Here is a 16,772-nt window from a genome sequence, read left to right as displayed (position 1 = left end):
CAGAGTGCTTAGGATTCAGCCTTTACTTCACCATTTCCTAGCTGTGTGAACTTAAACAAGTCACCTAACCTCTTTCTCTTTCAGATTCCTCATCCATAAAATGAGGATAAGAGGATTCACCTCATAGGGTTGTTATGAAGATTAAGAGAGATAATCCATGCAAGGCATAGAACAATGCCTGGTCCCAAATCAGCACTCACAGAGTTAGCTATTACTCAGATTACTATTATCACTATTGACTCTAACTCATCCTCAGTCACACAGCCAGAAAGAGGCAAAACCCAGATGCAATCCCAAATCCCTGTGCCTCCACTGATGGCCTTTATAATACAGGGCGGTCTGGGGCTTCTCCCACACAGAGATTTCTAGAAGCTTCTGAAGGGGTGTGCTTCTAAAGCAGGAAGTGGTCAGGTGTGGCAGTGGTGGGACACTAGAGAGACATGGGGGTAAAAATTCAGACCCACAGTGTTCACGGCTGATGGTGAGGCAGCAAGAACCGAGGAGCATGGTAGGACACCAATTAAATCCTTCCCTGAGATGCTGAGGGCCAAAATTTGAACCAAAATTTGGACTTACAAGCTGAATGTATAAAAGGAAGATTCTGGAAGAAACTTCCCAGTCCCCATTTATTCCCTTCAGGGTTCATTGAGAATTATCAGCAATGATCTTGTTTATGTGCTTGCATGTTAACTACTTGCCTCCATGACACCCTCTAAAACACCAGCTCCATCTTCTTCAATGATGTACCCCCAGGCCTGGGATGGACCTGGCAGACAGGGAGGAGGAAGGGCAGGGAGGGCAGAGGACATGGAGGTTGGACTCCAAACAAGAAGTGATGACATCCTGAAGTGGGCAGACCATAGCGATGGAGAGGAGGGTGCTTCGGTGAGCTCGTTAGGTGTTTGGTGCGCAGCTGGCCAACAGAAGGGGGTGGAGGACAGCCCGAGTCTGCTCTGAGACGTGATCAAGGCCCTCCCTTCCACAGTCATCATGCTGAAAGATGCCAGTGGAAAGAAACGTTTCAGACGACCCATCAGAATGGTCAACGTAAGAGACTTGGGGTAACTTTAACAGGAAATGTGTCTAACTGATCTGGGAGAATTATACATTTTATTGCAATTTGTAAAGATAATAGTAAGTGAAGAAGAAGAATTCTGTGTTCCTGGATGGAGTGAGTAAATGATATAAATGGGTCGGTTTCTCCAAAGGAAGTTAAGGGTTTAATGCAACCATGATCCAAATTCTAAGAAGATTTTGTTGGGATCCTCTTAGATTTTTGTAGAAATGTGATTCCTAGACTCACCTGGAAGAATAAACAAGTGAGATTATCCAAGACATTTCTAGAAAAAACCAGAGCAAGGGCGATGAGGAAGAATGCAGCCCATCAAATACTAAACACATGAAGAAACTAACATGACAAGACACATAGGTGAATGGAGCACAAAACCACACACTACGTGATAAAGGAAACATCGCCAAAGCACCAGGAAAGAATATGCAGTAGACGGTATTGAGATTATTATTCAGAAATTAGGGGGAGGGGCATCAACCCTACTCTCAAAGAAAACCCAAATGGATAGAAAGAGTGAAGTATAAACAAACAAACCATAGGAAAACAGTAGAAAAAATATGTTATTTCCCAAAGTTAGAGTAGGAAAAATTTTATATGTTCAGAAGCATAAGAAAAAGAAAATTTGGTTTGACACATTCAACTTCAAAAACTTTAATAGACTGATGAATCACAGACCTGTACCCCTGAAACAAATAATACATTATATGTTAATTTAAAAAAAAAAATTTGTGTATCAGAAAGATGAATCCCCAAAACTGGAAACAAATCACCCAGACAGGGGAAAATGTCTGCATTGAAGGTAACAATGGGCATCATCCGTATTATACAAATAGCTCATGCAAATCGATGAGAAAAACTGTCTCCAGTAGACATCGGATAAAGGAAGTTGGTGAACACGTCATAGAAGAAAAATCTAACTGGTAGGTAATTATATAGAAGTTTACCCCCAAGAAATGAAAATAAAAGCAAAATGAGGTATCTTTTTCCAACGATTTAAGTAGCAAAATAATGAGATTAATGGTAACAATTGGGCTGAGTCTGGGGGAAAGGGAATTCTCCCTTTGTGAAGAGTTGTTTACTCAGCAACTTTGGTGAGCATCACAGGACTAGGCACTGGGAGCACACAGACACATGATGGTTCACAGAGCTCACTGCCCAGCCTGGGAGAAAAGGAAGAGATCTGGGCATGTGGGGGCTTCCCAGAGAAGGGGTGGCAGAGTTTGAGGGAAAGGCAGATGGTGAGGGGCAAAGACATTGCAGGCCCTGGGGTGGTGAAGAGGACAACATATGGGGGCAGAGTCCTCAGCCCAAGTCCCACCAGAGTGTGATCCCAGTGTGTCTTTCCAGCTTCTCTCCCCCACCTGCCATGTCCCACCGACCTGCCAGCCACCCTGAACCACTCGGTTCTCCCTGCCAAGCTCCCCCTCCATGACTGCCTTCAAGCTCTGCCTCCCCCCTGCAACACACAATCCTTCCAGCTCCAACCCTAGTCAAAATCCTTCAGGCCCAGCTCTACTTCCTCCACGAGGCAGCCCCCTCCTCTGTGCGTCATTTACATCTCCTTCATGGCCCTTTATTCGTTCATTCATTCATTCATTCATTCGTTCCCTCATTCAACTAGCTCTTATGGGGCACCTCTCTGTGCTAGGCATTGTACCAGGGGCCAGAGATAGAAAAATAGACCAGACCCAGTCGTTGCTCTCAAGGAGCTCCTGGGCCCGATCATACCAAGCCCACGGTATAACTATTTGTGAACCAAGTCTGTTGTTCCTAACAAGACACTTAACTCCTTGGATAGAGATAACACCCTGTGTATTTCCCCCATGCAGTTTTTGTGACACATGCATAACAAATATGTCCATCCGAGTTGGACGGAACTGGATTGGCGAATGTTGGCATATATTATCCCAGCCAATATTCACTGCCCCTGTGTGGGGTGAGGTATTGTTACTGTTGTCCCCATTTTACAGATGAGGAAACCAAGTCTCAACGAGGTAAAGCACTTGATCTGTGGTCACCAGCTTGTATGCAGCAGAGCTGGGAGGGTCTAACCCCCAGCCCTCAGTCTTTGCCTCATGGTTCTGTCCCTTACTATGTGACAGGAGCAGAGAATGAAGAGGAAACCCCAAATACTGAAGAAAGGGTTACCTAGACTTGAGGGGTAGGATTCTCACTACACGGAAAGTTCAGAAGAGGCACATGTGTATCCTCATAGAAAAATCTTAGAAGGGTTTTATCACATGGCCTCTGCACAGATGACCAAATGACCAGTAAAGATTTACAGATGTGTCACAGAGCAAGCCCCATGGACTGGGTCACAGAAAGAGTAGCAGGGAACTCAGGAAAACAAAGATAGGAAGACCAACCCTCCAGGGAACTAGAGGAGAGAAGCAGAAAGGATCACAGAGCTCCATGGCCTGTCTTTGTTTGACCTTTCTGGAGAGACATCAGCTCGGTTCAAGGAGAGCTGCACAGTAATGGCTTCACCTCTAAGAGATACTATAGGTAAACAGAGGTTAAGGTGACTAGGGTTTTTCTGATGGCATGATGGCATATGTCAGTGAAATGTAATGGCCCCTTTGCTTCCGAGAAGTTAATATCTTTTAATGGTCCCATCCCACTGATTCACTAGGGCACAAAGATCCTGTTCTGATGCCAATGCATTTGCTGGGCCATAAAACATGCCCTCCAAGACACTGAGTGTGCCCTTCTGTCTTTTTCTGTGTTTCTTCCCCAGTACCATGCAGAGCCCCAGACAGGGCATGCTGTATTGCAAAGAGGTGCCAGAGACTGAAAGTTCAAGAAAAGAGCCTCCAGAAGAAGGATCTTCTTTCAGATTACCAGGCAACAGTTGCAGCTCTGGGATCCTCCTCCCTTGGCGGAGAAGAGAGAAGTGGCGTGGTCAGTGCCATGGGATCTGATTTAGGGCCCAAGGATGGTATCCTTTACCCACTGGCCCAATACGCAAACTCAGATGCTAGAGCTGGGGGGCCAGGCAAGCAACACATCAGAGTGCAAGAGGCCGGCTGTGAGAGACAAAGAGGGCTAGTGGGGTCTGTGGCAAACCGCAGAGCATGCGCTCCTCCGGAGGTCAACCCATCCTTACGCAACTCCATTGATTGTTGCCATGTGGAAATGTTGGACCAGCATGGCCAGATCTCCCAACTTTTCAAGAGAAGCCAGACTTAGTTCCGGATTTGTATGAGAAATCTGATTTTTTTTTTTCAAATGTTGGCAGCAAGTTTAAAAATGTGAGCACTACAAAACAAACAAAACACATCTGCAGACCAGATTTGGCTGGTGGGCTGACCACTTAGGACCTCTGGGCTGCAGAGTAAATGGGAAAGCCATGCCTCTAGGGGGTGCCAACGTCAGAGGAGACAGGATCTCCTTCCTCCGGCAATGGCAACCCAGGTCTAGGGGAGCAGGAGGGTAGCAGAGAACCTGGGAAGCAGAAAGCAAGGAGTAGCAGAAGCGAGTTAGAGGCTCAGTGCCAAGGCCAGCTGGGGCTTTTCTCTCACTGTCTGTGGGCAAACAAGCTCATTAAAGGACACCGAAGAGAAATAAGATGACCAGAACACAGGATAGATTCCACTGGCAACTCCACCACCATCATCACCTCCTCTCCCTGCACTTCCTTGGAAACCACAGAAATAATGACCTGCAGACCCCACTGTCAACAGCCCCCGAAGAAATGGGATTTTGCTCTGGCCATCCTGCAATCAGCCACAGGTTAGCACAATGGAAGGCGGCAGGAGTCTCATCCCAAACACACTGGCAGGACCACCTGCTGCCCCTCAGCAGGTTGCATCTCCAGCTCTCCGGGCCCAGCCCACTTGTCACTGGTGCTCGGTGGCCTTGGAGGCCGTCTCGGCTCTCTAAAACTTCTCTCTCCTGCCCATTGTTGTGTGTTGTTGTTTTCTAAGACAGGACAAAGGGAGGCCACAGACAGGTTTCTGCCAACACCTAGGGGAGCCCACTGAAGGGTCTCGGGTTAGGTACAATTTGAGCAGAACATTCTGAAGTTCTGTGAGTCATCAAATGAAGGAGAAGCCAAAGATCCTCTGGTTCTCTAACCAGCTGTGCATGCAGCAGAGACCACACGTTTAGTCTCCATACATTTCTGGGATTATTGTTGGCAAAAGAACCGAGAGACGCATTCGTGGCCCTCAAGAGGCTTAGAGTGCAACCCTTCATTTTACAGATAAGGAAAGTGAAGTCCCGTGAAGCGAAGCGACATGGTCAAGGGCTGTCACGCAGTGGCTAAAACTCTGAAGTGTTGTGGCGCTGGTTTTGTCCAAAAACAACTGAGTTCATTATCACGCCCAAGGAGAAAATACTTGAGTAGCAAATGCATTTGCGACAGAGATCAGGTTCCAGCTGTGACAAAATGCACACATCTAGAAGGGCCAAGAAATACAAGGGCAAAGGTGCATAGCTCTAAGAAAACTGAAAATACTAACAAAATATTTAGGGGGTGATTTCCTTATTGATAAAAGCATCCTTTATTTTGTTAAAAAGGATTCACCACAGGGTTCTCTTAAGTCAGGAAGGGGAATATTTTTTATATCTAGGCCACTGATACTAGAATGATGGATTGGAAGGCAGCCTAAATAAGCAAGCCTCAAGGATGGTTTATTTCATGTCATTCTGCTCTAGAGATCTACTATTTAAGTTAAAAACAGGAAACATAGAATTCCATTCAATAAATACAAACAAAGACATACCCAGTTAAAGGGCAGCGAGAAATGGAATCAGATTATGAAGAACCAAAGAATGACGTCTGGGGAGGTAAGGCAAAATCTTTCTATTAGACAAAACCGAGGGGCAACGATTGGGTCCTCCTCTGACACAGGCAATTCCCAGCTCTCATGAGGCTGTGTTCCCAGATCCCATGTATTAAGATGGCTGATGGGAACCCAGAAAGTATTTTCTCATGGAAATAATAGCAATGGCAAAGTGGGTGTGAGGTTACCAGGTGTGGCCCAAGACCAAGCTAACCCAAAAGGGACTGCCTCCATAGCTCCACCCCTGGGGGTCTTCACTCACCCAACACCTCCTCAAAGAGTCCTCACTTACCCATCACCTCCTCAAAGCGGAGGCTGCTCCATCATTCGTTCTTCTCAGAGCCACAGACACAGACCAACCTGCTTCCATCGTAAGTTTTTTCCTCCACCCACCTCCCTGGGGCTCTGTTGTCAGCCCTCTGGTCAGCTCACGTTATACTCTCTCCTTGGGAGATTCCTGCTACTCTTAGGACTTCCACAGCACCCTGCCTAGGGAGGCACTGCAGACAGCCAGAGGAGGACCCTCGAGTTGAGGCTCGTGATGGCAACTCACGCATGGCCGCCATGATGGGTCAGGTGCAAGAAGAGGCAAAAGCAAAAATAAGGCACTGTGTGGCCCCTGAGAAGGGAAGCCAGCTTTGCTCCTTTCTCTCCAATTTCTAGTCCAGTCCCCAAGAGGCTGGCTCTTCTCTGTTTCTGTCTGTAGGTGGCCCTGAGAATATATTCTTAAGTAAATCCTTTACTTGGGCTATCTTGAGTGGGATTCTGTAAGTTGAAATGGAGAGAACTTGGCCTACAATGCCAGGTGCTAAATCTTGTTTGTCCGGGCTTCTCAAGCTAATCTCCCAATTTTGACTCAGGCTCCCGGATTCGAGGTCCATGAGGGGCCCAGGATTGCAGCTCCCTGGACAAATGCCCGAGGGGGGTCATCCCCCCCCCCAGCTCTGCACCCCATCGTGGCCCCAAGTGGACTTCCCACCCAGTGTCCCCAAATTCTGAGAAATGCAGTCATAATAAAAATCAACCTAAAGGTGAATTTACTTTTCCCAACACTTCAAGTTTACAGCGAACTCTGGCTTCAATCCAAGGTATAAATCAGCCTCTGAATGAGACCCCAGGGAATGAGATGATAGAATCCTTATGTTGCATTCTTTTTTCCTTCCCAAAGAACAGATGTGCATTTTATCAGATGCCTCTTTATCATCTCAAATTATTTTACTAAACTGAAGATTTTATGGGCAGAATAGCGGCCAGGCCTTGCCCAATTCCTGCCCCACAGTCCTCCCGTTCCCAGCTGCCGACTGCGGTCTGTGGGCTCAGCCCGCCCTACGCTGTGGCCAGCCCTGTCCTAAGTCGGGTGGGGGGGGGGGGGAGGTAGATATAGGGAGTTTAGGCTCAAATGGGAGGGTCTCAGAAGCATTTCACCTTTGACCGGTTTGGATCCGTGTGCTCCTGCCTAATTTCTGACCCTTGTCTTCATTTTATTCTCTCAGGCCAAGTCTCCAGCTTATTGTCCTCCCGAATACCTATGCCCCAGAAGGATTGGGAGTCCTTGCCTTGTCCTCCCAAGCTTGCAGCACAAAACTGGAACTTCCTGTGAGTTTGACTAAAGGTCCTTCTGATGCTATTTGCCTGGGTCTCGGCTCTTGCCCTCCCGGTGGCCCTGCTTTGCCCCCTGGCAGGCCCCGTGCCCCAGGCTGGATCCCCAACACCAACTCCTGCCTGGATGACAGCTGTCACCTGGGGCTTCCCTCTGCCTACTGGATCACGCCTCCTCTGGGGGGTTGGTGGTTGCCCCACACCAGCAGGGGCTTTGGATCCCAGGTCCCACCCCCTCCAGGCTGCCCCATTCCTCCCATACTCTAAAACATGACCATAATCACATCCATCATTAAAGCTCCATCTCTTGAATGGCAGGAGAAAAAGTGGGTATCCTTGGTGCTGAGCACAGAAGAGGTCCCCAATTAGCATCTGTTACTTGAAGGAAGGAGGGAGGGAGAGAACGCTGGTGTCGTAGGGTCAGCAGAGCTGTGAGGCAGACACATGCCTGAGTAGGAGTTCAGCAAGTAAAGATCAAGTTCTACACCACAGGGGCCAAGGAGAATTCTCAGAGGAGGGCAGGGATGACGGGAGCAGCCGGCTGGGGGGGGGGGAAACGGCAGGTCTGGGGGGAGAAGGGATGAAAGGAACCCTGGAGGGGTGAGCAGAATGCCAGCATGCCCTCTCTGGCATGGAAAAGACCACATTTCCATCTGGGAATCTATGTGAGGGGCCCAGTAAAGAAAGCTTTTGGCCACATGGCTAAATGATGCCCTTTTCGGACACTTCCTGCAAGGTGATCGGGGCTTGCCCAGCCCGAGGCCACCACCCCCTAAGCATTTCTTTCATTGCTGGCACCCCACATTCGGGTGCAGTCCTAACCTCAACTGACCTCTAGGGGGAGCAGAGGAGCAGGGAAGCACGGAGGCCACCAAGCACTCCTGAGGCTCGTGGCCCCATCCACAGACCACAAGCGTTTGTCTGGCATCTTTCACGTGCCAAGACTGATGCTGGAACAAAAGAAGACGAGCCAAGACCAAAGACGAGTCACAGCTGGGACAGGCTGGGGGATGCGGCAAGGCACACCCTGAACGTGACCTGAGACAACAGGGAGGGCACGATGAGGCGCAGCCCTAATGGCGCATGGAACTCTTCCACATCTTTCCCTATCGCCTCTCAAGTGTGCTGATGGGGAGATCGAGTCTCCCCGGCTCAAGGGGACAGTGTCAGTGGTGATGCCAGCAGCTGTTTCTAGAAGCAATGGAGGGTAGGGGCTAAAAGTAGGGCCTTTGACCTGAGAGTTAAGTCCTAATCTGGGCCCTGCCAGTAACCCGCTGTATTAGAGTTAGTTACATACCTCTCTGAACATTAGCCTTCGTGTCTACACCAACAGTACCTACCCCCTAGAACCGCTGTGTGACGGTTAAATGAGATCATGTGTTGAGACTCTGTAAGACATACACGCAGCACACAGCAAATGCCAGTTAGTATTATTCTCTTTGTTGTTGCTACCGGCATCCAACCCATTTTCAGGTCTCTTTCTGGCCAACTGTGAGATCCTAGAGTTTGACTCAGGAGGACCGGGGAAGGCTAGGGAATTGACCGAGATGTCCCGTGGGTGGGTCAGATCCCAGTGGTGCCGGCCCAGCTCCGGAGACCCCAGGGAGGGTGCTGCAGAGTACGTACAGCAATGAAAAAGAATTCTGGGGCATAAGGGGATGTGGAGCCTGACACACAGAGGTGGGCCAGACAGGAGCCCGCACAGGGGCAGCCACGGTGGCTATGACTCTTGGGCACCTGCCAGGGGTCAGACCCTGGCGTAAGTGCTTTCCCTATCACGCCTTTCAATCCCCCTGCAAGACAGGCATTAATAGCCCATTTTACAGATAAGGGATGAGTCACCCTGAGCCCCCCAGCTAATCAATACAGAGCCGGAGAGGAAAACCGAGGCTCACCTGACTCCACCACCCAAGCCTTTCTACACTGCAGTTCTGCAAGGTCCAGATGTCCACATAAGAAGAACATCTCATGCGGCTATTCAGTGGGCGCACTGAGACCAGGTGACGGCAACGTGTGCCACTCCAAGTCATGGGCAGAGTGAGAAAAGGAACTCTAGGAGCTGAAGGGTCTGCCAGGTGGGAGGGCCCCCATGGTTCAGAGAGGAGGCCCAGAGAAGGGAGGCAAGGTACCCAAACCTACGTCTTTCACGCCTGCTATTTCATTCTTTTGAACTCAGGAGCCCAAACTGCTGGGCTTATGCAGACGCTCACACGTCTGGGAGGAATTTAGGAACTGAGGAGTTAGAGGTAGGTCGGTGTCTTAAATAGAGCTGGACATGGCCCAGTGGCTCAGAATAGACAAGACGGGGCCATCACCTTCCATCAGAGCCAATAGGTCATTACAACCATCTCCTCTTTCCAAGTCCTCATGACAAAGCCCAAGAAATCACATCCATCATCCGGATGGAGGCAACGGTGAGGCGAGACTTTGTCTCCAGGTTTCCAGACATTGCGAAGATAAGAATGTGCAACACTGGCGTCCTGGACTCTTTAGGGGAGATACAAGCAAACAGAAGCCCAAAACATCAACCACGTCGCCCTGCACCTTGTGTAATTAGCAGAAGAGGTGGCTCGGGCCTCGGGAACGGGGCTCTCAGGCTCGGCCCCAGCGTATCGAAGAAGACGCAAGACGGTCGGAGAGTGTGTGTGTCCCTGCGTGTGTGTCCCGCTAAGTACTTCCTTCACTACACAGCTAATCCGATTAGCTGCTTTAGGAGACTCTGCAATGTTAATTCAAGGGTCCCATTCATAGAGCAGCTTGGCCCACGGCTGCTCAGAGCTCCCATTCTTCTTTCTGCAAATAAAATGCACACAGAAGGACTTTCTCTCCCCGAAGAATGCCCTCTCGCCTCCTTGCCCCGCACACAGCCAAAATGCCGCTGCCACTTCCCCTGGTAGCTCCCACGGCAGGGCCAGGGGCCCGTCTGGAACTGGGGAGAAAATAGAGCTCTTTGCATCCCAAGCACAACAGGAGGCTAATTTTCACAGCACTGTCAACCCAGGGGGCCTCCCAAGCCGGCAGCCGTGCTGAGCAAGTTGCATCGTGAGAGCGCACCAGTCGTAGGGCCCTGGAGGAGTCGTTGGCTTTCTCTGGGCGTTCAGTGCTCTCTCTGCAGAATGGGGACCTGGAACAGAGGGTGCAGTTGGAACGGAAGGCTGGAAGGAGAGAAACTCCGGGCTGGTACAGACACAGTGTCATTCTGCTTGGCTGGAGGACAAGGAGAGGGAAGGGGGCTGGATATGTAGGTTGCAGACAGAGCGCGGACAGCCCAGACCAAGATCAGACTCAGCAGTGTTTCTGCTAAGTGATAGGGAGCCACCAAGGGTTTTAAGGAGTGTAGCTGTTGTGGGGGTCTCCCAGGACTGCTCTAACAAGGTACCACAGGGTGGGTGGCTTGAAACAACAGAAATCTATTCTCTCCCAGTTCTGAGGGCTAGCAATCTGAAATCAAGGTGTTGGCAGAGCCATGCTCCCTCTGAAGGCTCTAGGGAAGGAGACTTCCTCACCCTCCTGCTAACCCGGAGTGGCTCGGGCAATCCTGGCCCTTCCCAGGCTCGTAGATGCTTCGCTCCAGTCTCTGCCGCTCTCTTCACAGGCCCTCTTCCTCCTCGCCGTGTCTATGTGCTCTCCTCTTCTTATAAAGACTCCCATCGCTGGATTTAGGGCTCATCTCAAGACCCTTAACTAATTACATCTGTAAATCCTCTAGTTCCACATATGGTCACATTCTGAGGTTCCAGGTAGACATGAGTCTGGGGGGACATTATTCCACCCACTCCAGTGGTTGCTAGGTCAGGGCCAGGAAGATCACCTGGAAGCAGGATGGGGAAGGAGGGACTAGAGGCAGGGAGACTGATTCCTCTAAGTGAATGATGAGGATGCTCCCTGCTTGGGGTCCCAGCAGCTTTTTTCTGTGGCCAGTGCAGCACCCCATGTGGGCTCATAAACCAACCCAGGCACAACCCTTTGCTCACCCTTTGGCCCAGAGAGGCTGCAGCCTACCTTCCAAGGGATGGCAAAGGAATGATTACACACACCTCTGCTGTTCTCTGTTCCTTCTAACTGGCAACATGGCAGACAGGTTGGTCTAGCAGAGGACCACATGGGAGCTGGGAAAGCTGGTTCTAGTCCTGGTCCTCCCACTCACTGAATTTAGGACATTGGACACATCTAGGGCAATGATATTGTTTCATTCTGCAGCCAAGAAAGCAGCTCCAAACTCACAGGAGGAACCAGGGAAAGAAGGCCGCTGGGGCTACACTTCAGGGTTCTGTGCCCTCCCCACTCTGATCCCCCTCCAGGGATTCAGCACCCCCTCCTTGAACTTCCTTCCCTCCCCTAAAACACAGGGGCACTAACCAAAGCTTGGAAATGAAATAACCTAAATCTAAGAATACATCCTTTCACACATTTGGAAGCAGGAAGATGGAGCAAAGATGTGGTTCCTTTTTATTTATTTATTTTAACCAAAGCAAATGTTTAAGAATCAATGCACAAAGTTGTTGATAGCACCATTGTTTCTAAAAGGAAAAAATTACAGGAAGAAAAGGGAAACACTCTTCATGTCCACCTGTATGGGATTAGTTTGATGAATTATGGCAGAGTTGGGCATTAAGTGTGATAGACTACAATATACTGCATGAAAAGATGTCTATGAGGTGGTGTTAACTGAAAAATGCAGATTGCACAAAAAGGTGTTGAGAAAAATCCCTTCTATGTTTTAAAAATATCTGTATGCTCACAGCCTGAGCCCAGTGAGGCTGGAAGGAATCCAGCAAACAGATAATGACACCGATCCCTGGGGCTGGGAGAACAGGAGATTTTTACTTTCTACTTTGTCCAATTTTGAACTATTGGACATTTTTTTTTTTTTTTTACAGCTGGCAGTATTAGTTTCATCAGCAAAAACAATAAAAATATTCCCATTCTGAAAATAAAATAACTATTCTAGATAGATGCAAAGTACTATTGGCCCACAGAGAAAAGTGATCAGGATAAAAATCACTTTGCCATAAAAGCACACCAGAAAAAAAAAAAAAGAAAAAAAAAACAACAACATTCTGAGCTTGGGAAGGAGGAAATACCAGGTAGGTATATGTTTCAAAGGCCTCAAACCCAAGCTACCAATGTTCCCTCCAGCACACAGCAAATTTCCCCCGTTCTCCACATTAGCCTAAACCCTCCCAGGTCAGTGCTTTCTGCAGATACTACTACTAATAATAATAATGAGGAGGTGGCAGAGCTGATATTTACTGAGCACTTATTATTAGCCAGGCACTGTGCTAAGCACTTGATATGTATTCTTTTTGTCCTTATAACATCACTATTCCCTTTTGATAGATGAAGAAACTGAGGCCCAGCTCAAGGATCCAAACCCAGACAGTCTGATCCTAAAACCCGTGACTATAACCAGTGCTTTAACCACTCTTCTGGAAGCAAAGCCCTGTTGGAGCCCTTGATCATTTAGGCCCGTAGGAGACGGTCCCAGGCTCTGCCAATCTCCGCCAACCCCTTCCTTCTTCCTCTCCACCCACGTTGGCCAGTGCCTCGTACGTACGAGAGACCGGGTCACCTCCAAAGGGATCCAAAGACAAATATGATGTGGTCTCTGTCCTCTCCTAGTTCACAGGGAGGAAGGAAAGAGAAGACTCAAGTTCTTAGACCAGAGGCTGACCATGTTGGCCTTGGGGGAGTGCCAGGAGGGAGGAGAAGGCAGGGCTGCTAGGCTTCCCTTCATTGCAGCATCCTGAGGCAACCTTCTGGGCAGGCGACTCTCCAGGAGCTGGCCTACAGCTGGCATGGTGGCTGGCCACTCCCAGCCTCTCTCGGGGGTCTCCCACTCACATCTGCCAAGCCCCATGCTGTGCCATGGCAGGTCCCCCAAGGACAACACAAGGATCACTGATTGGGGTGACCCTGAACGTTCGTGTTGGTGGATGAGCACCAACTCACTGCTGTGCTGGTCCAGAGTATGGGAGAAGGGTCCCCAAGCCAGAGAGACCATGCCCCAGCCCCCAAAGTCCTCATTGGATCTTGTATGGACACCACTCCTGCCTTCCAAATCAGTACGCACCCACACAGAATGTAAATTGGTGCAACTTCTTTGGAGAACAGACAGTATTTACTAAAGCTGAACTTACGTAGCCTATGACCCAGCAATCCCACTCCTGGTTGCCCAGTGGAAATGAGTGTTTGTGTCCACCAAAAGATATGTATAAGAACATCAGTAGCAGCTTTATTGATCATAGCCCAAAACTGAACGGTCTAAATGTCTGTCAATAGAAGGATGACCATGCTAGCATTTGATCACACGAGAGAATACCACACAACGAGAGAGAGCGAACTACTTCACTCAACAAGGTCAAAAAGCTGAGTGAAATAAGATAGACACAAAGAATACATGCTGTGTGATGCTATTTCTGCAGGCAAATGAGTCTGTGGCTGCTGTGGGATGGGTATTGACTAGAAGGGGGCACAAAGGAGTGTCTATGGTTCCGGAAATGTTCCATGCCTTGGTCTGGGTGGGGTTTATGTGGACATACGTAGAAGTTCCATCATCCTGTATATTGGAGATATGTGAAGTTTGCAATTTTTAAGTAATATTGCAAAAAAAAAAAAGTTTTAAAAATTTTAACCACACAGAGATTACAATCAGGTCAACTTCTCTAGGCCTCCAGGTAAGAACTGGTTAGTTGGAGTGGTAGAATTATGAAGAGATGCTTCCTTTTGTTAGAGCTCAATTAAGGTCATATATATTGGTGTGAAAAATAATTTGGCTTGTAAAAAAACATTTAGAATTCAAACAGACTATTCAAACCACACACGAGAGGCCTCAAAACTCCTAAGAAATTATAGTTATAGAACCAGACACCAAAAAGAAGCTCTAAAGGGCTAAACTGTTCCTCCTTCCTCCCAACCCTTGGCAGTGGGGTCCCTCTGACCTCCTGACGACCTTTGCCCTCTTGCTCTCCCCTCATCCCCCAGCCCCTGGGGGGTGCTTGGACTTGGCCCAGTCCCTGGAGCTGCTCATATTCCTCATGAGCCATGGGAGCTGCCCCCTTACTCTGGGCACATTCCCACCCACCCCTCTAACAGGCACCCTCACCATCTACCCCCACCAACCTCGGCGGGTGCATCTCTCTATCACAGCCTACCCCAAAGAGCCACCCTCCAGTGACTCGCACCTTTCCGAGGCTCCCCGAGTAAAGACAGGCCCTCTCATACTCCCCGTGTGGCTTCCCCACTGCCTGAAATGTGTTTTCTCAATTCTTTACTTCAAGGACTCATTCTCATCCTTCAAGACACGATGCAAGGGTGTCCATTCCCACAATGGCTTTCCTGGCTCCCCTATGTAGGCTTCTTCCCCTCACCCTTCTCTCTTCCCACTTCTCTTGGTTCATTACAGCCCTTGCCGTGAGGAACTGCAGTTTATCTCTTCACCTGTCAGTCTCGTTCCACTAGAGGGGAGCACCTCAGTGATAATACCTGTCATCGCCTGAGAACTTGCTATGTGCCAGGCACCAGGCTAGCCCATTACCCTGGGACTTGATCCTCCCAAACCCCTGTGGCGTGAGGGATGGTTTCATCCCCATTTTGCAGATAGGAAAACTGAACCTTGGAGATGATAAAGAGCTTGCCCAGGTCTAAACCGTGTCTGCCTGGCAGGAATGGTCTCCCTGAAGGCAGGGGTCCCATCTTACTGCTCTTTTTCCAGCACTGCACTTGGCCATGACAGGTGCCCCAAAAAAGGGTACAAAGCTCAGTTACGCAAGAGGAATACGTTCTGGAGATCTGCCACACCACCCTGAGCCTATAGTTTATAATACTATTTGTGCACTTAAAAATTTGTTAAGAGAGCAAATCTTTTGCGTTCTTAGCACAGTAAGTTTTTAAGTCTCCAAAGAAAGGAAAAGAGGGTGTGGGGAGGGGCGGCAGGTAGCAGGGGCAGTGTAGCCTCGGGCACATGTGAGCCCTGGTCACCAAATAGCCAGCCATGGTGAGCCGCACCGGCCCAGCCGCCTCACAGGGCAGCCCCTTTGCTGCTGCTAAGAATAGGGATTCCCCAGAGCTGAGGCGTCTGAGCCCGGGGCGGGGCGGGGGCGGAGAACTCAAGAGACTAGTCCCACTACTATTCCCCCCAGGTGGAGGCAAGGAGGGAGAAGAGTAATCAAAGTCTGAAGCCCCATCGTGTTTCCTGGTTTGACTGCAAAACCAGTGCACAGCGCCCCGGGAGCAAACATCTTTCCCAGTGCTGAGCGTTCTTAGCATCATCGACAGACATGCCCGAGAGGGAGCCCACGGAGGAATTCTCTCTAGTCTGGGACGTGCGGGGCCCACCCAGGGGCCAACGTCCTGAGAACCCACGCTGAGCTCAAGTCTGAACCTTCTGAGTTGCAGCCTGAACCTTCAGATAAAGAGGCAAATGGAGATTTTCTTACAAGGATCGGCAACCCTGGACGCTCCAGCTCCACAGCGTGCAGTGCAGAAAGAGTGAGGCCTCTGGTTTTCCACAGACCGACAGGTCAAACACTGATGTCTCGTGGTCCACACCCACACTTGCCAGAGTCCCTGACCCCTCCCCCCAGAGAAAGAAAAATGGGGGACACAGTACTTACCTGTGCTATGTCCCCCTTCCTCTGCTGACTGCTTGATCCAGTCTCTGGCTTTGTCGACGTGAAATAACTTCAGGTCCTCTTCATCTAAGGCAATGTCTCCCCAAAAGACAGCTGGAGAGAAAAAAAACATAAATGGATCCATTTAGGCTGGAGATCAGGGAAAAAGATGGATTTATTAACGCCCCAGAGGACATTAGATGTTGGGTAGCAAACTCTAGAAATGACAATCCATCCAATCAAATCTCTCCCTGAACCTAATACATCGGGCTGGTAGAGACAGAAGAATGGCGTATAATAGTTCTGTGTACCAGAGCCACAGGGCTGGAGCCAACCACCATGACGATCAAGGCCTAGGTCTGTAAGGTATTTTGAAAGGGCTGTCTTACTCGAGCTGTAAGCAGCTCTGGGCAAAACCACCACATAGAGATAGCTGTTTCTTTCTTCTCCAGAGTCCCCAGGATATAAAAGAAAAGCATAATGTGATAAATGATACTACTGTTCACAATATTTGCTGCCCTTCCCTGGGGGAAGATTATATTTCTTTACCCCATTAATGTCAGAATCGGCCACTTCACCTGCTCTGATAAATAAATGTGAGAGAAAGCTTTAAGAGTTAGTGCACGATTCACATGTCCTCTTTTCCCTTTCCCAAAAGACAAGCAATGTTCTAGATACGGGCGACTCTCTCACTCTGAGTTC

The 16,772-nt window shown here is 49.2% G+C and overlaps 1 protein-coding gene across 1 annotated transcript in view; it reads right to left on the bottom strand.

Moving 5' to 3' along the window:
• Positions 1-16,772, bottom strand: part of TLL2 (tolloid like 2) — a 116,129-nt gene that overhangs the window by 76,260 nt on the left and 23,097 nt on the right. Inside the window, exon 2 of the mRNA XM_036111621.2 lies at positions 16,074-16,184. Within this exon, the coding sequence (XP_035967514.1) occupies positions 16,074-16,184 (111 nt within the window). The remainder of the gene's footprint in view (positions 1-16,073; positions 16,185-16,772) is intronic.

This window comes from Halichoerus grypus, chromosome 7 (genome assembly GCF_964656455.1).
Source record: "Halichoerus grypus chromosome 7, mHalGry1.hap1.1, whole genome shotgun sequence".
NCBI lineage: Eukaryota > Metazoa > Chordata > Mammalia > Carnivora > Phocidae > Halichoerus > Halichoerus grypus.
This window is presented reverse-complemented; position numbering and strand designations above follow the sequence as displayed.